Source organism: Sciurus vulgaris (assembly GCF_902686455.1).
Source record: "Sciurus vulgaris genome assembly, chromosome: 2".
Lineage (NCBI taxonomy): Eukaryota > Metazoa > Chordata > Mammalia > Rodentia > Sciuridae > Sciurus > Sciurus vulgaris.
In genome coordinates this window covers 36125414-36152247 of record NC_136462.1, presented here as the reverse complement: position 1 = coordinate 36152247, position 26834 = coordinate 36125414, and the positions used below count along the sequence as shown (strand labels likewise).

Genomic DNA, 26834 nt, shown 5'->3' with positions numbered 1-26834 from the left:
TGACATTTTTAAAGTAAAACATCTGTTCCACATTTCTTTCTGACATTAACTTTTGATTTTTGATTGACCATGGAATATACTGGAATTTTGTCTGATTGTGATAAACTTGTTTTTAATAAATAAAATTTATTTATTTTAAAACCAATAAACAAAATTACACAACCAATAAATCTTGAATATTACCTATCAGAATTTGCTTAACTGCTGTATATAATTCCAAACAAACTTTATTGTTCCTTCAGGGACTTTTATGGGGTCCCCCCAACACATCTCCTTCCTGAAAGTGAAATGATTAAACCTGTTGGTACTAGGTTTAATGTTTTAAGTGTTGAGATCATTTAAGACTTTTCTGATTTAGTAAAATTGCTAAAATTGGAGCTAACCCAAAGCGTACATTAAAAGAATCCATTGGACTATATGTGTGTATGTGTGAATTTTGGTTATTAATGCATAAGGGAGAAAATAGAAGACAAAGGGGAAGGAAACTGGAGTGAATAAAGCTAAAAAAAATTAGACTTTTTCATAACTTTAATCACATTGTAGGGATGTCAGAGTCAGAATTGAGTACTTTTTAATCAGTCCCTTAATTGCTATTGACCTTGGTCATGTTAATTTTTCTGAGCCTCAGTTTCAGGACTTTTTTGAGGACCAAATGAAAAAACTATATGCAAGTAAGTGACACAGTGCAGTTTTGAAGAAAATGTATGTATGTGTGTATGTGTTTAGTGTTGCTGCGTATTGAACCCAGGGCCTTAGAAATGCTGAGCTACATCTCTAGCCCTAAAATTTAATTTTTATAAGAACCAGAAGCTACCAGAGAGATCATCATTAATGAAATTAATTTGTTGACCTTCACTAGTAATTTTTTGTTTCATTTTAAAAATAATAGCTTTATTAAGGTATAATTTGTATGTCATAAAATTCACTTTAAATTTGTACAATTCATTAGCTTATAGAATATTCAGAAGGTTCTATAATCATCACCACTATATAATTACATAATATTTTCATCACCCTAAAAGAAATCCTGTACCCATTCTCCTTTCCTCCCAGCCCCTAGTAATCACTAATATACTTTCTGTCTCCTTGGACTGACTTATTCTGGGAATTTCACGTGAGTGGAATTACACAATATGTATGTATCCTTTGTTGACTAGCCTCTTTTCACTTAGCATTATATTTTCAGGGTCCATCCAGTTGTAGCATAAATCAGTACTTCATTCCTTTTTTTTTTTCCCCCTTTTTATGTCTGAGTAATATTCCATTGTACAGATATACCATATTTTGTTTATCTGTTCAACTTTTGATGAATATCTGGGTTTTCTTGTTTTAGCTAGCTATTGTCAATAGTGTTGTTAGGGATACTTATATACAAGTTTTTGTTTGAACAGCCATTTTCCATTCTTTTGGATATATACGTAGGAGTATGATTGCTGGGTCACATGGTAATTCTGTGTTTAACTGTTGTACTCTTCCACAGTGTCTGTACTATTTGATATTTGCACCAGCAATGTATGGATGTTCCAGTTTCTCTACATGCTTACCATCACTTCTCAGTGTCTTTTTAATATTTGTCATCTTATCACCCAGTCTTTTTTATGAACTAGAATAAATAGAAAATAGGAAGTATATTCACATTAGAATACATAAGTCTTTTACTTAAAAGAAGAGTGTGTATACTGGGTTTAGAAATAAATTATATATTTTTTTCATGCAGGTGTGAATGATGCTTAAGAAATTCTATTCTAATCAAACCCCTTCAACCTTTTAATTTGTTTTTAGTTTTAAATTTTTTATTTTTGGTATTGAAGCTTGAACCTGAGGATACTTTACCACTGAGCTACATCCCCACCCCTTTTTATTTTTTACCTTGAGACAGAATTTTGCTAAGTGAACCTGAGATTCCCCTGCCTCAGTCTCCCAAATTACTGGGATTACAGCTGTGTCTCAACCATGCCCACCTCAAACCCCTTCATCTTATAGAAGGTTCCAGAGACTTGAGGGGTTTTGCAGTAACATATAATATAACTAAAGAGTAATCATTTGCTAAGATATAGACATTCTGACTCTAGGACTTTTTCCTTACCATGTGGATTTCAATTTTGTCCAGAAAACAATCATGAAGCTTTTGTATTTGATTGAATAGAAGTCATTTCAGAATAGATCTGCTTTGAAACATCTCCAGAGATGGAGATGCCTTAGCTTCCTTAGGTAATTTTAGTGTTTACCTATATAATCAAAAAATTCTCCCATATGACTGCTCAGAGTCTTATGTATTTGAAGATCTAATTTTCATATAGATTAGCTCTTGGTGATTGCTTTTTGTTGCCTGTTTTAGAATCTTCGTTCTTTTACATTTTAGATTCTCTGGAGAGGGCAAGACTGGAGAATTAAAGGGATGGATTTGTAGACTACTGCATATGTTTATATTTATCTGATTAATTGTACTCCAAAGCCAATAAAACTGATTTTTTTAAGATCATTTAGCCTTTCTTTGAACATAAATGATCAGAATTTAAATATTATATGAAATGTTAGAGACCATGATGGAACCTAGAATAATTTCTACTGAAAATCAAGTAAGAAGAAATAGATCAAACTGCAGGGCAAGGAATTTAAACTATATATAAAGACCTTCTTTGTAGGAAAATTGCTGTAGTTAGAACTTTTTACCAAAGGCAAATTTGCTATGCCTGCCTCAGCTTCTTATCACATATCCCTATCCTGCCTTGCTCTGGTGCTTCTCTGCCTCATTCTTCTTTGTCCACTCCCTGACTTAGTTATGTCAGTATTTCACGGTAACTCAGCAATTCTCCATGCATCTGTTTCTCTGTATGTGATTCTTTCTTCTTCTGTCTCTTGTCTGTATATGGGGTTATTTATGAAAGGGAATCTCTTCTATTGGTAGTCTGTCCTGTCTTTGTGTAGGGTGTCTTCATCTTTTCCTTTTGTGGTGCTAGAGAATGAACTCAGGACCTCAGGCATAGTAGACAAGTGTTCTACCTCTGAGCTACACCCCTAGTCCCCTGTCTTCATCTTAATTACAGAAGAGTGTACATATTTGATAGTACTGATTTACTGTAGGATCTGATTAGATTTTTAAAATTCCCTCTGAAATTAGATAGAATATTGAAGAACTTAGGTGAATTTTTATTCTAAGTTAAAAATATAGTCATCAAAATGGAACATTTCTCTGGGTGGAAAATTAACTGTTCTGGAATAATGCATATTTATGAAGTACTATTTTTTATTCATTTTTATTATTTATTTATTTATTTTTGGTAGTGGGGACTGAACCCAGGGGCACTTTACCACTGCTCTTCAGCCCTTTTTATTTTTTATTTTGAGACAGGGTCTTGCTAAGTTTCTTAGAGTCTTGCTAAGGTGCTAAGCCTGGCTTTGAACTTGTGATTCTCCTGCCTCAGCCTCCTGAGCTGCTGGGATTCAGGTGTGAGCCACCCTGCCCAGTTTATGAAGTACTTTATAAGATGTACCTCTTAGGAACAAAGTTGTTTTCCATCTACAACTAAGTATTCTGACCTTTGAAATTAAGAATTTTTACATGAAATCAAAATATGAATGAGAATTTATATCAAAACATGAATCCCTGCATCAGTGTTACCAATTATATTCATTATGACATTATTCTTAATATCAAAGGGAAAAAACCTTGCAGAATATATTAATGAGTAAAAACAATGAACTCATTTCACTTTTCATAATCAGCATTAAGACTAATGCCATAGGTATTTATTACTTTATATGCCATCTTATAAGACAGAAGCCACATCACTTTTAATGTCCTTTAAAATTGCTAGACTTATTTGTCAGTACATACCAGTTTTATCTCAGGGCATGTATCATTTGGTAATTCAGATTTTCTCTAAAGTAATTAATTTGTTTCAGCTACATGTGGTTTTATTCATATCTCCTTGTATTTAATGCTATTTTGAAACATTTTTGAGTGTTTGGTAACAATCTGTTCTACTCGTTCATTAAACATTTTAATCAATAGATTTCTGTAGGTTTTATTTTTTTCTAAATTTATTGTTTTTATTTAAAATTTTTTTTTTCATACATGTATATAGGGTAATAATGTCTGTCTCACACTACCATCCTCCCCATCCCCATTCGGTAGGTTTTATATGAAGAAATAACAAAAAGACTTAAATGGGGAGATTCTTTTTCCATATGACTGTGTATATGAACACACTATACTTTTTCCTAGGTTTATTTATAGGCTTAATTTCAGTCAATACCTCAGTAGGACTTTTCTTTATTGAAGAATGGGGGAAAGAGAATGGGAGGTATACTGAAAAAAATTATTAATTTTAAAAGTCAAGAAAAAAATTTAAAAGTGATGACTTTTAATGTAATAACTTTTTATTTTAATGCTCTTACATAGACACACTGGGAAGAGACTACCAGTGATTCTTAACCATTTTGGAATAAACATTTCCCGGAAAAATGTATATGTTTTATATGTATATGTTTTTTATTTAGTAGACCTATGATAAACATACACATGCTGAGAACTTCAAGAACAATTTTAAGAGATTTACATATTTATTAGAGTTTTAGGGACAACAAAGTGCCTGGTAAATGTGAATAAACTTCAACCTCCCTATTAATCAAAGAAATCAAAGTTTTTTAAAATGATGACTGTTTATAAAAATATTACTAATGGAATTTAAATTAGCAAAAACTCCCTATAAGTCTGTTTGACCTTTAAAATGTCAGAATCTTAATGTAAAAGTCGTTTCTAGGAACTATTTTAATAAAATATTTCAGATTTATGTGCAGAAATGATTAGTATATGCTGAAATATTTGTTATCTACACTAGCAAAAATGGAAGCAACCCAAATGTTCAACTTTTGTATAATGGTCATTATAAATTATAGTTAAGCCAAGTAAAATATCATGGAATCATTATATTTGTTTCAAAAGACTAGTGATATGAAAAAACAATTCCAATGTACTTTTAAATGAAAATAGGAAAATATCTCAAATGTTAAGAAAAAAATTTATTTCTAGGAGATGGAACTGTTGATGGTTTTAACTTTATTGTTTTCTTCCCTTCATTTATTTTTATAATGAGTTTATATTAGTTTGTAATTAAAACATTTTTAAAGATGCAAGTTAATCTCTTGTACAGTTTTTAGAGCTTTACTTAAAAATCAGTAAAATGACATAGGTTGTAACACTCAAAAATGTTTGCAGGTTTTGTTTTTTCCTGAAGATTTAAATTGGTTTAAGAAATTTTATCTTAAAACACATGTTGAATTAAAACAAAAACAATTAATTTTTCGATACCTTTGCTTTCTCCTACTAGAAGTGGAAGACTTGTTTTCTTCACTTAAACATATCCAACATACTTTAGTAGATTCTCAGAGCCAGGAGGATATTTCACTGCTCTTACAACTTGTACAAAATAAAGATTTTCAGAATGCATTTAAGATACACAATGCTGTCACAGTACACATGAACAAGGCCAGTCCTCCGTTTCCTCTTATTTCCAATGCACAAGATCTTGCACAAGAGGTATGTATTCTGAACTTCTTGTTGATATCTCAAGGTAATAGTAAGTCAATATTATTGGAAAATAACTTATGTGCCTATAAAGCTTATTTAAATTAATTACATTTTAATGTTTTTTGTGATAGGAAAAATTGTGCATTTTGTCTAAAAAATATGTATATTTAGTTCAGAGTCAGAGTTTTGTTTTGTGTAGAAAGTTAATTTTGTGTGTAAAATTATAGTACTAGTAGTAGTAAAAATTATTTCAGTTACTATAGGGCAACTTTTTGTTTTGTTTTTTAATTAATTAATTTTTTTATTGTAAACAAATGGGATACATGTTGTTTCTCTGTACATGGCATAAAGGCATACCATTTGTGTAATCATAAATTTACATAGGGTAATGTTGTTTGATTCATTCTATTATTTTTTCCCTTCCCCCCACCCCTCTTTTCCCTCTATACAGTCCTTCCTTCCTCCATTCTTGCCCCCCTCCCTAACTCTAACCCTAACACTAACCCCTCCCTCCCCCCATTATGTGTCATCATCCACTTATTAGCGATATCATTCGTCCTTTTTTGAGATTGACTTATCTCACTTAGCATGATATTCTCCAATTTCATCCGTTTGTAGGGCAACTTTTTAATACTGTAAAGTGTGTTATATTAATCTTGAGCATTGTACATTATAAATTCAGAAAAAGGAATACTTATAAAATACTGATACTGATAAGATAAAATTATAACTGAGATAACCAGGAGTCATAAATGTGTAACTCCTAAGATTTATTAATTGTAGATATTTTGAAGTTTTTTTTCCCTACAAAAACTTTTGTGGGTATTCCAAATTTTATTAAATTCTAATGTACTGTAAAAGTTTTCTCTGTTAACATGCTGACTTTAAATTCTAGGTTTTGATACTAGTTGATAGTGTTTGAAATATCTTTCAAATTAAAGACTTTAAAAGGATATAAATAAACCACCTCTTGTTGTAGGGGAATGGATATTATGTCATTCTTCTTGTATTTTAAGTTATTTTGATATTGTAAAAATAATAATTCTAGAAACCTGTCAAGTAAATGTGTTTCACTGAATCCAAGCATGAGACAGAAAGTGGACTGCAGGGAGGGTAAGACTTCCAAAACTACAGACCTAAGCATTAGGTTAGGAGATAATTTTCAGATTAGCACAGAGTGGTCCTAAAGGGAGGTATTTTCCTCATTGAGATGTCTAAGATGGCAGAGACCCAACATGAAGAGCTGTGGTGAGAAGTCTAGTGTTACACAGAACTAGGAGAAAATGATAGGGATCTGTTCCCAGAGAGGAAACTTTCCATCCACCAGAGTTTAAAAGAAAGAACTATTAGAATCTTATTCCTTACGCTCATTTTTTATTGTTGAAATTAATTTTGCAGTATGTTTGATTAACTATCAGGTTGGGATGTATAGCTCAGTGGAAGAGAACTGGCATGCTTGAAGTCCTGAGTTTGATCCCCAGCATCTCACACACACAAAGAATTATCACTAGTTTTTTATTTTAAAAATGACCACTTATCTGCAAGATTATTTATTTTTAAAATCATACTTATTTATTTTTAAATTATACATATTTAAAGGTTTTTCTGAAAATAGCTTTTTTTACAGAGACTAAAATAACTAGTATTACTTCGATTTTATATTATTCACAAATAAATGTAATTATAAAAATAAATGTGTGGAGTTGAGAGAAATCCCAGATAAATCATTGTAATCATTCCCTTTCCACCAGTTAGGTGAAAAAAGGTTTACCTAGCTAGCCTTTGTTTTTGCTGAATGGTTGGAGGAGAGAATGAGAAAAGCAAGAGAGTTCAAAATTGCTCCAATTGAGAAAAGTTAACTTACACCATGGAAAATACTTGAGAATTTTTTTGTTGGTGATGGTATATGTGGAAATGATAGTGACCTTGGACTGGGTGTAATCTTAAAATGAGTTCAAATGACTAACCTAGTCAGGGCCATAATATATATTTGTGCTAAAATGTGAATGGTTTCCCCTGGAGTTGTACAGTGCATGCTTGTGAAATAGCCCTGACTTTCAGAACATTACATTTATGAGAAAAGCACATACTTACAGTCCTCATAAAACAGGATTATTAAATCTGATAACAAAGTTCTAAAGCTTAAATCAACCCATTGCCTTTATTTTACTGGGAAAAAAATCTTAGCTATCACCTTATGCTCCCTACCTTTGCCCCATTTTGTATTTCTGGATATTAAAGGTGAGGTTTTGTGACTGACATAAGATTTACTAGGCTGCTCATCTGCCCATATTTTACATTTTAGTATTCATAATTACAACAATCTGAAATTTAAAAGAAGAAATTACCTCATACTTTAGTTGTATCATTTTAAAATGGATTTAATCTAAGTGATAAACTCAAGGACTTAGTGAGGCATTAGAAAGTGTTCTTTGTTTTTACAATTTTAAAATATCAGTTAAACATTATATAATAATAAAGTCTAGGAAAACTTATTATATTAAGATCCAGATTAAATCTTTGATGATCTAGGGTATTTAATAAACACAAAACATAATTTTTGGTTATTATAGTGCTTTTATAAAGAAAAGATCAAGAACTTGGGCTTCATTAAGTGAACTTTTGCTTATCCAAAAACATCTTTAAAGAGAGTACAGTGCAAGCCAGTAGCACAATGAGATGTACCAAATTCTTTGTGTGTTGGTGATGAGGAGAATGATAGAAATGAGGAAGAAGCATAGAAGGAGATTTAATTTGCTGAGTCCTGAAAGTTGATTGAGAAATTACCAGGAATTCTAAGAAAGAAGAGGCACATAAGTGTTAGTGATTTAGAAAGCCTGACATAGTTCTTAAAAATGAGTAAAGGGGATCTTTTCTTTTGCTCACTCTCTTTCTCCTCCTCGCTTTTCCACTCTCTCTAGCGCGCACCCTTTCTCTTTCCTTTCTCTTTTCCTCTCATTTTCTCTCTTACCCTGCAGGGAGACACTCTGTTTGCTTAATAAACTCCTTTATGTGATTTCCTGTGTCCGGCGTGGTTTCTGTGGGATCTCTTACATTGGTACTGTGAGTCGGGATGGGTCCTTCCACTGCCTCTTAGGCAAATGGAACCCCATCCAACACCCCAGTGTCCCTGGACACGGACCTTCCATTTGCCTGGACGCTCCGCTTTTTGCATGCAACACTGGACTTCAGATTGAGGCACCCATCCCCAGATGCCTTTACAGCCTGCTCTTCCCCATCCAGACTTCTACCATGGACCCCTCCATTAACCCGATTTCTGAAAAGGGAACTCCAAACTGCTTGCCCCATGCTGCCCCCTTCCAGCTCCAAGAAGCCAGAACGGTCATCACTCCCTTTCCCTATAGCAGTAAAGGAGTTAAGCCAGAATTGGGTACAGGCAGTTAGTGTAGAAATTGGGGATCAGTTAAATTGAGGAAATGAAGTCCATGAAAACCATCTGCCTCTGGAAGTCTGGAAATTGAAGACTGCCCCTGGGAGAATGGACGTTTTGCATCTCACGTGCAAAACGTGAGCCCTAGTCATTCAGGCAGGAAGGAGAGATAAGGCGGGAAAGAACTGGAGAACAAAAGATTTTCTTATAAAAACAGAAAAGGGGGAATGTAATATAAAGCTGTTCCCCTGCCCTTTGCATCACAACCTAACTTGTCAGTCTGAAAGTGCTCTCCCTGCCCTTTCCGCTGCAGCCATTTTCCCCACATTCCAACTACTTGTCAGTCTGTGAACATCCTACCTAGCTATTGGTTCATCAGTTAGCTTGCAAGTATCCTTCTCCATTATTGGTTCCCTGTTAGCCTGGCAGGGTTAAACTGCTTAAGGATAGCATCCCTGCCATCTTTTCTCTTGCTTTTCTCTCGCCCGACTCTCTTTCTCCTCCTCGCTTTTCTACTCTAGTACTCTAGTGCATGCTCTTTCTCTTTCCTTTCTCTTTTCCTGTCATTTTCTCTCTTACCCTGCAGGGAGACACTCTGTTTGCTTAATAAACTCCCTTATGTGTAAAAAAAAAATGAGTAAAGGGTAGGATATGATCTTAAAAGATGCAATCTAGGTCCTGATGGCCAAGTAAGTTATATTAATAAATTTAACTGTATCTTATGATTGATCTACTTTGGTAAATTTTTAAAAGTAATTAAATAACTAGTTGAAAGGAGAAATCAGTTTGATGCAAGAAAGACATCTGAAAAAATTTAATACTTTTTCCTTGCAATGAAAATTCTTAGGTCAGGCAAATTTTGTTAGCTTGACAAAGAATAATGCTGGAAACCAATAACATCTTAGAGAATAGTGAAACAGCCAATACATTACCATTTAAGACTGCATTAAGATTAAAGATACCCAGACTCATCACTAGGATTGAGCATTTTTCTGTAGATAATAGCCACTGCAATAATACCAGAAGAAGTGATGAAATACAAAGTTAAGGGACAGGTGTATAGGAATTTGTCCCAATTTGATTGAGTCGAATTAGTTACTTAGAACACAACAACAGAAATCTTGGTATCATAATGAAAAATATAGGTATGATTTGTACATTTGCACATATATATTCCAGTCAGATATGATATATAAATTGTTAAGGCTTTCACTGAATTGGTAGATAAATAAATAATTTTTAATTTATATTTTTATGAGTTTCTCTAGAAGGAAAATGTTACTAAAGAAAAGTTTAGAGCAAGAAATGTTGGGCTGGGGTTGTAGGTCAGTAGTAGAGCACTTGCCTAGCATGTGTGACACTGGTTTCGATCCTCAGCACCATATAAAAATTAAAAATTAAAAAAGAGAAATGTATGTGTATGCACACCTACTGAAGGACTGCTATATATGTGGGGAGTGGTGCTGAGGATTGAACCCACAGGCACTCTACCACTGAGCTACATCCCCAGCCCTTTCTATTTTTTATTTTGAGACAGGGTCTTGTTAAGTTGCTGAGGCTAACCTGGAATTTGGAATCCCTTTGCCTTAGCTTCCCAAGTTGCTGGGATCACAGGTATGAACCATCATGCCCCCCCCTGATGAATTTTAAACTGGAGTTGGATATAAACAGACTGATGAATTTTAAACTGGAGTTGGATATAAACAGACTTCTGATTTAAAGTATTATTCTAATAACATTGTAGAAGGTATGTGAAGTCAAGAATGGAGGCAGAGAGGCTATTTGTCATTGTCCAGATATAAGATTTCAACTACCTTTTTAGATATGGAATTAGAAATATTTAAAAAGAAAGTTAATAGGACATATTGTCCTTATGTGGGGAATGTAACGGAGACCTTAAGGAGGGACTTCCTGCCCTCTCTTCCTTTCACTGAATTCATCAAACATTTGAGTGCTATTTATTTTGTTGGTTTTGAATTTTGGTACCAGGGACTGAACCTAGGGGCACTTAACCACTGAGCCACATCCCCAACCCTCTTTATGTTTTTTTATTTTGAGACAGTGTCTCACTAAATTGCTGAGTCTGGCTTTGAACTTGGAATCCTCCTGACTCAACCTCCTGAGTCACTGGGATTATAGGTTTGAGCCACCATGCCTGGCTTGATTGCTGTTTTTGCTAAGCATTCTGCCAACAATCAGATGTAAAGTGGAATAAAATACCATTTTATCTTCAAATGAATTCAGTCTAGTAAGGATACAGTCCTCTCCAAAATTTTAAATCAGATGTGTTCAGTCTTATAAAATGAGTACATATTATCTAAGCAAATAGAATAAGGCAATTCAGGTAGCTGAACCATCTAGTTTGTAATCACAGAATTGTGGATAGACAGAATGCATTTATAGGGAACACCAAACAGTTTAATTCTGGAACAAAAAGGTTAAGACATGAGTAATGCCAGAGCTGGAAAAGAGGAATCGGATGATGAAAGTCCTTATATTTAATGCTAAGGAGATTAGAGGTGATCCTGCAAGTGACAGAGTCAGTGAGAACTAGAATGATCAAATTTCTATTTTAGAATTGAAAATGATATTTAATGATGATGGGAAAGTAAAATGTTTTAATAATTATTAGTACCAAGTCAAAGTAGTTTAAAAATACTGTTATGAAAGTATGAATAGCATTATCTTTGGTAAAAAAAAATAAGTAAAAAGGGGCTGGGGAGATAGCTCAGTTGGTAAAGCGCTTGCCTTACAGGCACAGGGTCCTGGGTTCGATCCCCAGCACAGGGAAAAAAAAAAAAAAAAAGTATAAAGAAATTATAATACAGAGTTAGCTCTCATATCAGCTGCTTTCACATCTTCAGCCAATCTCATTTAAAAAATTTGCATTTGAACTGAATACATAGTCTTTTTTCCTTGTCATTCCCTAAGTAATATAAGTAATCTGGAAATGATTTAAAATATCGGGGCAGAAAGGTATGTAGGTTGTATACAAATAATAGGCCCTTTTATAGAAGAGAGTTGAATGACCTTGAATTTTGGTATGAGAGTAAGGAATGACAGAGATTTTCTCAAAATCATAGGTGCTTTTTCTTTTCATAGTAATCAACTTTCTTGAGATATAGTCCACATACACTTTGTTTTATTTTGTTCAAAGTGTTTTCTCTCTCTCTCTCACACACACACACACACACACACACACACACAGCTGTAAAATCTATCACCACATCAAGTTATGGAAACATCCACTACTCCACAAAATTCCCTCATGACCCTTTGTAGACAATAACCACTTCTTCCGTTTCCCAGGCCGTGTTACCATCCATAGATCATCTTTTGATTTTATGAATTTGCAGTCTGTGGACTTTTCATATAAATGGAATGAGACAGTATGTAGTTTTTTATGTCTGACCTCTTTTGCTTGATACAATGTTTTTGAGATTCATCCATGTTGTACATGTATTAGTAGTTTGTAACTGTTTCTCCCCTTTCCCCCTCGCTGACCCAAAGCCTTCCACATGCTAGGCAAGCACTTTATTACTAAGCTAAATCCTTAGCCCCAGTAGTTTTTAAACTTCTTACTGAGTAAAATTTCATTGTATGGCTATCCTACAGTTTGTTTAACCTTACCTGTTATAGGGATATATATTTGGGTTGTTTCCTATTTATCATTCTATCAAGTGTATAGTTCTTTTTATCATTCTATGTGCTGTGTAGTAATATCTTGTTTTAATTTGCATTTCCATAATGACTACTGATATTGAGCATTTTCCCATATATTTATTGGCTGTTTCCCTGTCTTTCGTGAAATGACTGGTTCATTTTCTCATTGTGAAAATCAAATTGTTAGTTTTGCTGCATTCTAAGAGTTCTTAATATACATAATCCTTTGTCAGATATATATGTCAAGGTGAATAGTTTGGTAAAAACAGGTATAAAAATAAAGGTAGGATATACCAAGATGATTATCCCTAGGTATAATAAAAGATCTTCCTTTTGTATCTTTCCTTTTCTGATTATCACATGTAATATATATCATTTCTCTAATTTAAAAATTATTTCTAAAGTAAAAAAAGAAGCTTGCATCTGGAACAAAATAGGAAATAGTAGTACAGCTACAGAAGAGTACAAAGGTAGGGAAGAGTATTTTTTTAAGTTAAACTTTTGGAGCATTTTTGTAAACCAATGGAAAGGAGATATAAGAACAGAATTAATTCCTTAGACCTTTGAGAAGTAGTCTGATGATGTACATTGACACTAGGATAGGTAAATTTGGTTAATAGGGGAAGGGACTGAGTACTTACAGGAATTCTAAATGTCTTCAAAAGAGAAGATCTCATAGAAATTAGGAACTGACTTAAAAGTAGAGCTTGGAAAATATGTCTAGTACAGAATATTATTATTGAATTAACTTGTGTCTTTTGTATACCTTTGGTACATTTTAAATGGAAAGTTGTCTTTCTTCTTCAGAGTTGCTTCCTCCAGCAATCAAAAGGTATACAGTCAGAGACTATAGATTTCTTTTTAAATTAAAGTAAATTTGATAAAGTTTAAAAAGGAAAACATAGTATTTTAAACATCAGCCTTTAGTTATCCATAATTTTAGATCATGGCTTTTGTCCATTCATAAGATTTTAATGGGCTTAAGATAATATTTGCAGTGCTATTTTGGTTTTACACAGAGAACTCCACTATTGGATACATGTTTTTCTAGGTACCAAAACTAGAGAACAGGCTGGTTTTGATACTACTATATTGCTTTGATATACCTGTGGGAAAATTAATCCCCAAATTATCATCTCTTAGATTTGAATGGGAATTTAGATAAAAGTCCCATAAAAGGGACAGAATTACTGTTTTTTTTTTTAATCATGATTTACTCTTTTTAAAAATTCTATATATATATATATATATTTACTTGTATATAATTTCATTAATCGTGATATTTCGGTTTTGTTATTCTAATTATTGCAAAATGCTCTTTTTGGTGGGTAATTCTGTTTGGAGATAGAAAGGGGGGAGAATCAGGTCTTGACCGTAAGCACCCGATGTAATTTTTGGGAAGAAGTAGTGTGCAGAGGAAATGAACTGAACTTACAGCTCAAATGATTAGAAACTGAAAAGGGAAATAAAGCAGAAGGAGGGAATTAAAATTATTTAGATGTGACTCAGTGGTAGAGTACTTGTCTAGCAAGCACAAGGCCCTGTATTCAGTCCCCAGAATGGGGAAAAAAAAGGTGCAAATTATTTAAGTGGAAGGAACAATAGAATTCACAACTTTCCAAAGCTGGTACTTTGAAAAGAATAAGAAAATAGACAAAAGTTTATTGAGCTAGATAAATTAAAAAAAAAAAAACAACAAAAAAAAACAAGTAGCATTAGGAAAGAAAGAAGGAGCATGAATGCAGACACATATTGAGATTATCTCATGAGTCTATGAAGAACCTTTAAATGATAAATACTATCCTACAGATGAGGAAACAGAAGTTCTGCCATCCCCTAGAATTTATCATAATGATGGGTACTTATCCTAGGAGTTCAAAGATTGTCCTACTTTGGGGAAATTTTTTTAATGCAGTTCATTGTGTTATGGTATTTGCTCTATTATACACATATAAATTTGTCTTTTTCGTCTGTAACTCTTTGTCATCTCAGATTTTAAATATAGTTATAAAAAACTAAAATAGCAAAGTTAAAAGTTTTCTTCCCTTATGTAATCATTATTAGTGTGTTTTAAAGTATGTTAGGAGAAATTGCAAGACAGAAGTACTTTATTCATAGATAGAAATACCACAATCTTAGTGTTTATTTTAAAATAAGGAATGATGATTATACCTGTAAGATTGGAACATCTTTCTTTCCATTTTTGTTTATTAGGTACAAACCATTTTGAGGCCAGTTCATCAGAAGGAAGGACAAGAACTAACTGCTTTGCTGAGTACTCCACATATTCAGGTAAAAAACAGTGAGAGCACTGTATATATGATTTTTCTGGAATTTATCTGGTTTTTTCTGTTTGTTTGTTTGTTCATTTTTTCCAAAATCAAACTTTTCTAGAGTTGAAAGAGACCTCAGACATTATCTTGCCAGTCTTGATGTCTGCAACCTCCTCTGCAAATTGATAAATATTGTTGGATTATAAATTTTTGTATTTAACATTAATCATTCTCCAAACAACTTTTCTTTCAAAACTGGATAAAAGCTTAAATTTAGGTTATTTTCCATAAATTTTAATTATCTAGAGTAATTATGCCTTTACATTAATTTTATTTGTATGAAGTTTAGTAAGCATTTTGGACTTTCATAATCCATTTCAGAGTATGCCCTGATACACTTAACACATCTTTCATAGCAGCAGTTCCAAAAGATACAGGGTTGCATCTATACTTCAGTTGGAAGGTTTGCACATACAACTAAATATAGCACTTTTAAAGATTAATAATCAGAATACTACATATATAGTAAGGTTTCAAATCTCTTTATAGAAATAAAATATGCTAATACTTAAAATGCTGTGGATTTCTTTGAAACAGGCACTTTTGTTGGCCCATGATAAGGTTGCTGAGCAGGAAATGCAGCTAGAACCCATTTCAGATGAAAGAGTTTATGAAAGCATTGGCCAGTATGGAGGAGAAACTGTAAAAATAGTTCGTATAGAAAAGGCTCGTGATATTCCATTGGTAAGTGTCCTACATCTCTGAGCTGCACAAGATCTCTCATATGGCAAGTATTGGAAGAACCCAAAATATTCTTGGTGGTTTTTCTTTTTTGAGGTAATTCGTTGGAGTTCTTCTGTGTTCTGGCCCATCTTAAACTCCTTATTCAGTTGAGAAAAATTTGTTAATTGTATTTTGGGTTTTTTTGTTTTGTGGGTTCAGTTTTTTTGTTTGTTTTGGTACTGGGGATTGAACCCAAGGAACCTTTGCTGCTGAGCTCCATCCCCAGTCCTTTTTTCATTTTTATGTTGAGACAGGGTCTCACTAAACTGCAGAGGTTCTCACTAAAAGTTGCTAAGGGTCTTGCTAAGTTGCTCAGTTTGACCTCAAACTTGTATTCTCCTGCCTTGGCCTCCCAGGTTACTGGGATTACAGGTGTACACTACTGAACCTAGTAGTAATGGTACTTTACTCATCCATAATTTGATTGACATGATAGCTTGTGAAATATTTGTTGAGGAACAAAGAAGGGGTAAGTAATTTATTTCATTATTCTCCCAACTTATTTTTTAAAACAATAATTAGAGACTCTAATCTTTTAATTCAATTGAATTTATTAACAATTTCTTGTTTACTCTTCAAAAAAGTCTATATTCCTTAATATTTGTCTTACAGTTTTTATATGTAAAACTTTTCAAATATCTTTTCTCAGACTATCACTACCTTAAGCTTCTTTCTGTCATAATCAGAGAAATATTCTTGAATCCTGATGTCTGGAGATTGTGTCTTGAGTAGTGTGGCACATGAAGTAAGGAATGTAGTTTTATAGGATTTTATGTAGTTAGTTCTCCCACCAAGAGAATACAAATTGGAAAAGCCATGAGAAAATGATAAAATAAAAAGACTAGGAGAACAAACCTTATTCTTTATCTTTTACTTCCAGTTTTTGAGCACATTTTTCAGTTGTGCTTCTAATTTGTATACTAATATTGTTTAATACATATCAATGTAAATGGAATGAAGCTTTAGTATTTAACATTTAACAACCAGATTGGAGTTCATTCCTTCATCATGTTTTGAATTTAAAAAAGCTCTTTGTAGTTAAAAGTCATGTTCATTAATCATGCCTACATGTAGTAAAACAATTTGAATAAAATCCAGCATATAGACAACAAATATAATTATAGATAGTCTCTTTTTTTAAAGCAAGTGCTTTTTTCTGCTATTGTACGCTTCAAGTGTTTGCTTGATTTCAGAATTTTAAGTGTTTCTGAAGCAGGAAATGTTGTGGGGAAAATAGTCTGCTTTCAAATCTAATTATAATTATTACTCTAGTTATGTAAGTAAATTTTTTTTGTCAAGATAATTGAAGGCTAGTATTGTGGAGAAGAAAAAAATTATAATTTAAAAATGAAGAAATTCTTTTTTTTATTAAAACAATTTTTTATACATGTATATAGGGTAATAATGTCTGTCTCAATCTACTGTCCTTCCCATCCCCACCCAGCCCTCGCCTCCCCTTCCGTCATTCCCCTCCCCTTCCAACACTCCCCTCTGTACAATCCAAAGTTCTTCATTCTTCCCTGCCCACCCCCATTATGAATCTGCATCCACTTATCAGAGAAAACATTTGGCCTTTGGTTTTTTGGGATGGACTTATTCCACTTAGCATGATATTCTCCAGTTTCATCTATTTACCTGCAAATGCCATAATTCCATTCTTCTTTAAGATTGAGTAATATTCCATTGTGTATATGTACCATATTTTCTTTGTCCATTAAAAATGAAGAAGTTCTTAATAAAAAGATTGCATTTCTGTTTTAAATTAGGTTTTTTTTTTTGTTTTGTTTTGTTTTGTTTTTTAGGGTGCCACAGTTCGTAATGAAATGGATTCTGTCATCATTAGCCGGATAGTAAAAGGAGGTGCTGCAGAGAAAAGTGGTCTCTTACATGAAGGAGATGAAGTTCTGGAGATTAATGGCATTGAAATTAGGGGAAAAGATGTCAACGAGGTTTTTGACTTGCTGGTAAGTTGATACAGGTAAAAGAATAATTGATACCTCTTAACAAACTGGTTTTTTTGTAGTCGTTGTTAGACTTAGAATAAAACTTGTTTGTTTGTTTTTTTTGTTTGTTTGTCGTTTTGGGGTTTTTTTGGTACTAGAAATTGAACCAGGTGTGCTTAACCACTGAGCAACATTCCTAGCCTTTTTTAGAGACAGGGTCTCGCCGAGTTGCTTAGGTCCTCACTAAATTGCTGAGACTGGCTTTAAACTTACAATCTTCCTTGCCTAATCCTCCCAGGCTTCTGGGATTACAGGCATGCACCACCATGCCTGGTGCAGAGTGCCTGTTATCATCATTTTTAACCCATTTTATTGGCTAACTTTAGGTTGTGCACTGCTTACAGCTGTTTAAGTACCAGAAGTTATAGTGATTCCTGTTAGGTTTGGAGGTCAATGAAGGCTGCTGCTGAATGAAGCGGTCAGTGTTGTACTGGGCAATAAGAGGGAACCTAGCAGTAAAACTCTATATAGTTAAGAAACAGAATGAATGACATAGACAAGTCGTCTGGAAATTGTGGATATTTGCATATAAGACTTTGGAGGAGTTCCAGAATAGTTCAGTTTGGGCAGTATTGATCATAGTATTATGGAATGATTTTCATAAATACAGGTTTTAAAAATAACTTTATCTTTTCATTGTAGTCTGATATGCAGGGTACTTTGACATTTGTTCTGATTCCCAGTCAACAGATCAAGCCTCCTCCAGCCAAGGAAACAGTAGTAAGTGATTTTTTTAATGTTCATTATTTATTGTTTCATGATTATTGTTACTTACCTATATCAGAAATTTCACTATAAATATTTCTTACACTCAAGTAAAAAAGGCAGATTCAGTATTTATTTCAATAAGTATAAAATAACCAACATTTCAAACTTACACTGAACATTTTTATTTATTTATTTATTTTTTGCGGTGCTGGGGATTGAACCCAGGGCCTTGTACTTGCGAGGCAGGCACTCTACCAACTGAGCTATATCCCCAGCCCTGAACATTTTTAAAATCAAAAGAAAATATTTCGGTTTCCCATAATTTTTATGATTTTTAACATTGAACTTTATCTTTTTCTCAAGTAATAAGTGGGTTTATTTAACTTAGTATAGGAGAAAAAGTACTTTTATGTGTAACTCTTAGAGTATATTTCTGTATGTTAAACATTTATTGAGCTCTATTAAAGGATGGACTTCATTACCATAGAAACCCAGCAGTTTCACTCTTTGATGTATATATCCAAGAGAAATGAAAACATACATTCACAGAAGAACTTGTATATGTATAGTCATGGCAGCATTATTCATGATAGCCAGAAAGTAAAAAGAAACCTAGATATCTACCAACTGATAAAGGTAAAAAAAAGTTTGATTTATTCATCCGAGATATTATTTGATAATATAAAAGTCTAAAATAAGTACACTTGCTACAACATCAATGAACTTGAAAAAGTTATGCCAAGTAAAAGAAGCCAGTCAAAATACCATGTATTGATGCCACTGCCATCACCCAGAGGTTGTATTTTGAGGCGCCACTGCCACAGGCCCAGCTGCGGTCACCGGGAGAATTTCCTCTAGGGGCACAGCTGTTTCTGATGCTGCTGCCGCAGGCACCCAGAGATCTTTTCTCCGGGCATTGCTGCCGTCTACACTGCTGCTGCCATAGCTGCTGCTGCCGTCCCTCACCCCTGAATGTCACCTGGAGGTCTTCTCTCTCTGTGCTAGAGGCCACTGCTACCACTGATCCCCCACCTGCTGCCAGTGCCACCAGTGACTGCAGCTGCTGCTGATCCTCTGCTTGCTGCCACCAACCCCTGACACTTATTATTTCCACGACTGCCTAGAGGTTCACTGCCAGGGAGACTCCAGGTTTGGTTGCGTGTAGCTGCATTCATCTTGAGATGCTAGCCAGGGACTGGGATGTTGGGATGCCAGCAGGTTTGCTGCCATCTTGGGGCCCAGCCACTGCTATATGGGGACATGGGCCAGCACCTGGAGGTTTAGTGTCAGAGTGCCTGCGAATTTGTCTGCGCCTGGGGTCTTCCTCCTGGGAGTGCTTGTTGCCACCATTTGGTTGCTATTTTTTATTATTGCTCATCCCTGGTGTTCTCTCTCCAAATTCCAGTGGCATTTAGATCTTGGGACTGCAACATGACCAATCCCAGGACATCTGAAGCTCAGATCAGTGAGAGAGTGACTGGGTCTGCCAGGACCAGTCTGGGCCAGGCAATCTTGTGAGAAGTCAAAGAGCTGAGAAACTTTTGAATACCAACAGAAACAGTTGTTCAATTTTCCATTGAGATTTATTTTTATTTCTGTTTTTTTCTTCTCTCACATCTCTCTCCACCATATTTGGAGCAAGGTATTTTTCATGCATCAATTTGTTGAGGATGGTGATATATGCATGGTGTTTTGCAGTTCTTTTGTATATTCTTATATTTTTAATTTTTTTTTCTTTACGTGTATCCTTCTCTTACTCGTCTGTTTTCCTGGATTCCCTTTCTACCTTTTTTCCACCTATGGCCAATCTCTGATGGCTCCTCTTCCATTCTTCCTGTGGATTTTTACTTCTAGTTTCTCTCTTTTCTCCCTCATAAATATCATGTCATACACTATCTCTGTTCTCTCTTGATCCACCATTTGAAATTGTAAACCCTTTTAGCAAATTTTCTGTTTATATTGTGGACAGTGATTGAACTCATCATTTCTGTTTGTAGCTAGAGGAAAGTAGATGCCTTGGGGGGAGCTATTCTTAGATTTGGGACTGTGTATTATTTACACTGGGTGCTGTTGACGTTGGTCTCCCTCTTAAAGGTGGTGTACTGTAAATCTTCAGGGACAGTATAGGTCTACAGGGTAGAATCTGTACTGTCTCAGATCCATACAGTTAGATGGAAAAAAACACAAGCAATATGAAAAAAACAGGGAATAAAGTGCCCCAGACAAACCAAGATGCCCCAATAAGAGAATCCACTGACAACACAGTAGAAGAAATGTCCAATAATGAGTTTAGAATGTACATAGTTAAACTCATCTGTGAAGTAAAAATGGTATAAAGAGTGAAATCAAAGAGAAAATACAGGAGGTGAAAGATCACTTCAATAAAGAGTTAGAGATTGTGGGAAAAAAAGAAACAACCAGAAATCCTTGAAATGAAGGAATCAATATTCCAAATTATAAATCAATGGAAAGCCTCATCAACAGACTGGACCATTTGGAAGACATCCTGGGCAATGAAGACAAAATATTTAATATTGAAAATAAAGTTGAGCATGTAGAGAAGATGGTAAGAATCTATGATTGGAACTTCTAAGAATTATGGGATAACATGAAAAGGCCAAATTTTAAAAAAATCATTGGGATAGATGAAGGAGCAGTGATATAAACCAAAGGAATGCACAGTCTTTTCAGTGACATAATATGAGAAAATTTCCCAAATCTAAAGAATGAAATGGAAAAATAAAATACAGGAGGCTTACAAGACCCTAAATTTACAAAATTACAGCAGACCCACACTAAAATGCAGAATCAGGATAAAATCTTAGGCCATGAGAGAGAAAAAGCAAATTACATATAGGAGGAAACCAGTCTGGATATCAACTGATTTCTCAACCCAGACCCTCAAAACTAGGAGGTCTTGGAACAACATATTTCAAGCTCTGAAAGAAAATGAATGCCAACCCAAGAATTTTATATCCAGCAAAATTAAGTTTCAGGTTTGAAGATGAAGTAAAAAACCTTCCGTGATAAACAAAAGTTAAAAGAATTGGAAAGCCTGAACTACAGAACATTTCAATGAAATATTCCATGAGGAAGAAGTGGGAAAAAAAAAAGGGTGGGGGGAATCAGTAAAGTGGGGAACTATACTAAAGGAATAGTCAAAGGAAAAACTAAATCAAATTAAAACTCAGAAATAATCCAAAATGACCAGGAATACAAATCATATCTCAATAATAACCTTGAATGTAAATGGCCTAAACTCATCAATCAAAAGGCATATACTTGCAGATTAGATTAAAAATAAGACCCAACAATATGCTCTCTCCAAAAGAGGCACTTCATGGGCAAAGACATCGACAGACTAAAGGTGAAAGGATGGGAAAAAAACATGTCACTCATATGGATTGCGTAAATAAGCAGGGGTTTCCATCTTCACATCAGAAAAAAGTGGACTTCAGGCCAAAGTTAATCAGAAGGGCCAAAGAAGGACATTTCATTCTACTGATGGGAATTACATGTTAGCAAGACTTAATAATTATAAATATTTATGCCCCAAATAATGGAGCGTCTATGTACACCAAATAAACACTTCTCAATTTCAAGAATCAAATAAACCACATTACAATAATATTGGGTGAATTTAACACACCTCTCTCACTACTGGACAGATCTTCTAAACAAAAACTAAATAAAGAAACTATAGAACTAAATAATACGATCAATAATTTAGACTTAGCAGACGTATATAGAATATTTCATTCATCAATGAGCGAATACACTTTTTTCTCAGCAGCACATGGATTCTTCTCTAAAATTGACCATATCTTATTCCACAAAGCAACTCTTAGTACATACAAAAAAATGGAGATAATACCCTGCATTCTATTAGATCATAATGGACTGAAATTAGAAATCAACAATGAAATTGAAAAATAGAAGCTACTGTAACACATGAAGACTAAGTAATACACTTTTTTTTTAATTTTAATTTATTTTTATTGTAAACAAATGGGATACATGTTGTTTCTGTTTGTACATGGAGTAACAGCATACCATTTGTGTAGTCACACATAGGGTAATGATGTTTGATTCATTCTGTTATTTTGTCCTTCCCCCCACCTCTCCCACCCTCTTTTCCCTCTAAGTAATACACTTTTAAATGACAAATGGATACTAGAATAAATCAAGGATGAAGTAAAAGAAAATACTTAGAGGTAAATAAGAATACTGATATAACATACCCAAATCTCTGGGACACTGTGATGTTAGTACTAAAAGGAAAGGTTATTGCACTGAACTAATTTATTAAAAGAATAAAAAGTCAACAAATAAATGAACATCTCAAAGCCCTAGACAAAGAAAAACAAATCAAAACCAAAAACAGTAGAAGATAGGAAATAATTAACATCAGAGCTGAAATCAATGAATTGAAACAAAAGAAACAATTGAAAAAATTTACAAAATAAAAAGTAGGTTCTTTGAAAAAAATCAATAAAATTGATAAACCCCTAGCCACGTTAATGAAGAGAAAAAGAGAAAAAACCCAAATTACTAAACTACATGATTTTAAAGGGAACTATCAAAATGGACACAACTGAAATACAAAAGATAATTAGAAATTACTTTGAAAATTTGTATTCCAATAAAATAGAGCATATTGAAGACATCAACAGATTTCTAGAGACATATGACCTACCTAAAATGAATCAGGAGGTCATACATGATTTAAACAGAACAATTTCAAGTAATGAAATAGAAAACCCCATCAAAAACCTATCAATTAAGAAGAGCCCAGGACCAGATGGATTCTCAGCAGAGTTCCACCAAACTTTCAAAGAAGGATTAACACCAATATTCCTCAAATTATTCCATGAAATAGAAAACAAAGACACCCTTTCAAATTCATTCTATGAGGCTAATATCACTCTGATATCAAAACCAAAGACACATCAAGGAAAGAAAACTTCAGACCAATATCCCTGGTGAACATAGATGCAAAAATTCTCAATAAAATTCTGGCAAATCACATACAAAAACATATTTAAAAGATAGTGTACCACGATCAAGTGGGGTTCATCCCAGGGATGCAGGGTTGGTTCAGCATTCAAAAATCAATAAATGTAATTCATCATATCCATAGACTCAAAAACAAGAATCATATGATCATCTCAATAGGTGCAGAAAAAGCATTTGATAAAATACATCACCCCATCATGTTCAAAACACTAAAAAAAACTAGGAATAGTAGGAACATACCTCAACATCATAAAAGCCATACATGCTAACCCCAAGGCCAACATAATTCTAAATGGAGAAAAATTGAAAACATTTCCTCTAAAAGCTGGAACGAGACAAGGATGCCCCTCTTTCACCACTTTTATTCAACATTGTCCTTGAAATTCTAGCCAGAGCAATCAGATAGAAGAAATTAAAAGGATACAAATAGGTAAAGAACTCAAACTGTTCAGCACTATTTGCTGATGACATGATTCTATATTTAAAAGATCCAAAAAAATTCTACCAAAAAACTTTAAGAACTAATAAATGAACTCAACAAAGTAGCAGGATATAAAATCAAATTCCATAAATCAAACACATTCCTTTACATCAGTAATGAATCCACAGAAAGAGAAATAAAGATAACTACCCCATTCACAGTAGCCTCAAAATAAGTAAATAAATAAATAAACAAACTTGGGAATCAATCTAACAAAAGGTGAAAGACCTCCTCTACAATGAAAACTACAGAACACTAAAGGTAGAAATTGAAGAAGACCTTAGGAGATGGAAGGAAACTCCCTTGCTCTTGGATAGGCAGAATTAATATTGTCAAAATGGCCATACTACCAAAAGTGTTATACAGATTCAGTGCAATTCCTATTAAAATCCCAATGACATTCTTCATAGAAACAGAAAGCAATCTTGAAATTCATTTGGAAAAATGAGATCTAGAATAGTCAAAGCAATCCTTAGCAAGAAAAAGCAGGAGGCATCAGAATACCAGACCTCCAGCTATACTACCAAGTATAGTAATAAAAACAGCATGGTATTGGCACCAAAGCAGACCCATAGACCAATGTACAGGATCAAAGACAGAGACAAACCCATATAAATAGAGTTATCTCATACTAGACAAAGGCACCGAAAATATTCATTGGAAAAAAGATCGTTAATCTCCAGGATATATAAAGAACTTGAAAAACCTAACACCCAAAAAACAATGTAATCAATAAATGTGCTAAGGAACTGAAGACACTTCACAGAAGAAGATATGCAATTGATCAACAAATATATGAAGGAATGTTCAACATCTCTAGCAATTAGAGAAATGCAAATAAAAACTAAGATTTCACCTCACTCCAATTAGAATGGCAATTATCAAGAATACAAGCAACAATAAATGTTAGCGAGGATATGGGGAGTAAGGTACATTATATGTTGTGGTGGGAATGCAAAATGATGCAACCATTATGGAAAGCAGTGTGGAGAGTCCTCAGAAAACTTGTAATGGAACCACCATTTGACCCAGCTATCAGTTTATACCCAAAGAACTTAAAATCAGTGTACTACAGAGACCTAGCCACATCAATGTTTATAGCAGCTCAACTCACAATAGCTAAACTATGGAACCAACCGAAGTGCCCTTCAACAGATAATGGATAAAGAAAGCGTGATATATATTTACAAACACATATGTGTGCACACGCAATGGAATATTACTCAGCTTTAAAGAAGAATGAAATTATGGCATTTGCCAGTAAATGGATGGAGTTGGAGAATATCATGCTAAGTGAAATAAGCCAATCCCAAAAAACCAAAGGCTGAATGTTTTCTCTGGTATATGGATGTTAATTCACAATAGGGTTGGGGCACTAGGGAGGAATAGTTACATTAAATTAGGTAAAGAGGAGTGAAGGAAGGGGAAGGGGAAGGGGGGTAGGAAGAATAGTAGAATGAAACAGACATTATCTCATGTACATATATGACTGCATGACTGATGTGATCCTACAATATGTACAATCAGAATAATGAAAAATTGTACTTCATTTATATGATTTATCAAAATGTATAAATGCATTTTCCTGTCATGTATAACTCATTAGAACAAATTTTAAAAGACCATGTATTGGTTCATTTATATGAAATACCTAGAATAGATAAATCTGAAGAAATAGAAAGTAGATTAGTGGTTCCTTACATGTCAGGTTGGGGAGTTGGGAGAGAATGGGAATGATCGCCAATCAGTACCAGGTTGTTCTGGTGGGGATGATAAAAATGTTTTTAAATTGTTTTGTGGTGATAGTTACGTAACTGTGAATATATTGAAAACCATCCAGTTGTCTACACAAATGAAATGTATAGTATATGAACTATATGTCAAACTTTAAAAATGTTAAAGTGCTTGATTAACAGGGAAGCCTGATTTATTCCATCTGTGGTTATTTTTATCTTTATAAAACCATGATGGTTTAAGAAAGAACACCATTTCATTTTTTTCTCAGTATTTCATCACAGGCATGCTTTGTATTTTGGCTATCATTCCATGTTTTCCCCTTATTCTTTATGGAACATATTGAAGTTGGTATTGCATCTGCAACCAACCTTCTGCTTGCAATTTGTAGAAAGAGAAATGAGAAAAACAGAGTTCTTTGAATTCAAACAGTCTGATTCTCTGTGCATTGTACCTTTTCACATCTCTCTCCTGGGAATAAGCCCCAAACTTCAAAAGTAACTGTGCACAGAGAGGAGGGTTGTAATATTCTCTTTCTTGAAAGTTTATAATAATCTATCCCTCCTGAATAAATAACTTTTGTCTTTTAGGAATGAATATCAGAGGTTAAGATACATTTTATCAACATTTTTTCAATTCATGCAGCCTGGAATTCTCTAAAAGAAAAGCCACATCTTTAATATGTAAAATTAATCTAAGTGTTACATTAATACTAATTTGGATATTTTATCCAAAATTAGAATATTGAATGAGTGAATTTAGGATGCAGATTGCTCCAGTGTAAGAATACAGTAACTTATCCTTCAGTGACTATTTAACTCTCACCTTTCATTATTTAGAATAAAAGAGTTGTTTAATCTGAAAATCAAAGAAATGTCTATTATAGGGTTTGTGGGAAAATATAGATTCATTGTGAGCAGTCTTAGGAGCCACTTAACTAACAAATGAAATAGTTATAAAAAGAAAGGATGGGGAAAGAGGAAAAGAGAAGTGATGCCAGGTTTACTTCTTTCAAAATATAGCTTTTGATTAATAGGGATCTTTTCAAAGTAAAAAGAGTGAAGTGTAGTGTTTCTACTCTTTTCCTTCCTTTCCTTTTTCTTTTTTTTTTTTAAACTTCTTATAATTTATTAGTGAGAAAAAGAATTCCATATGAGTTACCATCAGAATTAAAGATATAGTTCACCAATAAAAGATATTTCCTTTCCTCCTTTTTCAACTCTGATTTTATACTGTCTCTTGCAAGATT

At 33.7% G+C, this 26834-nt stretch overlaps 1 protein-coding gene across 8 annotated transcripts in view; it reads left to right on the top strand.

Moving 5' to 3' along the window:
- Positions 1–26834, top strand: part of PALS1 (protein associated with LIN7 1, MAGUK p55 family member) — a 90436-nt gene that overhangs the window by 41027 nt on the left and 22575 nt on the right. For all 8 annotated transcript variants that reach the window (XM_079127107.1, XM_079127103.1, XM_079127104.1 and 5 more), the window contains 5 exons: positions 5334–5542; positions 14802–14879; positions 15458–15604; positions 17446–17607; positions 18289–18366. In XM_079127107.1, the coding sequence (XP_078983233.1) occupies positions 5334–5542; positions 14802–14879; positions 15458–15604; positions 17446–17607; positions 18289–18366 (674 nt within the window). The remainder of the gene's footprint in view (positions 1–5333; positions 5543–14801; positions 14880–15457; positions 15605–17445; positions 17608–18288; positions 18367–26834) is intronic.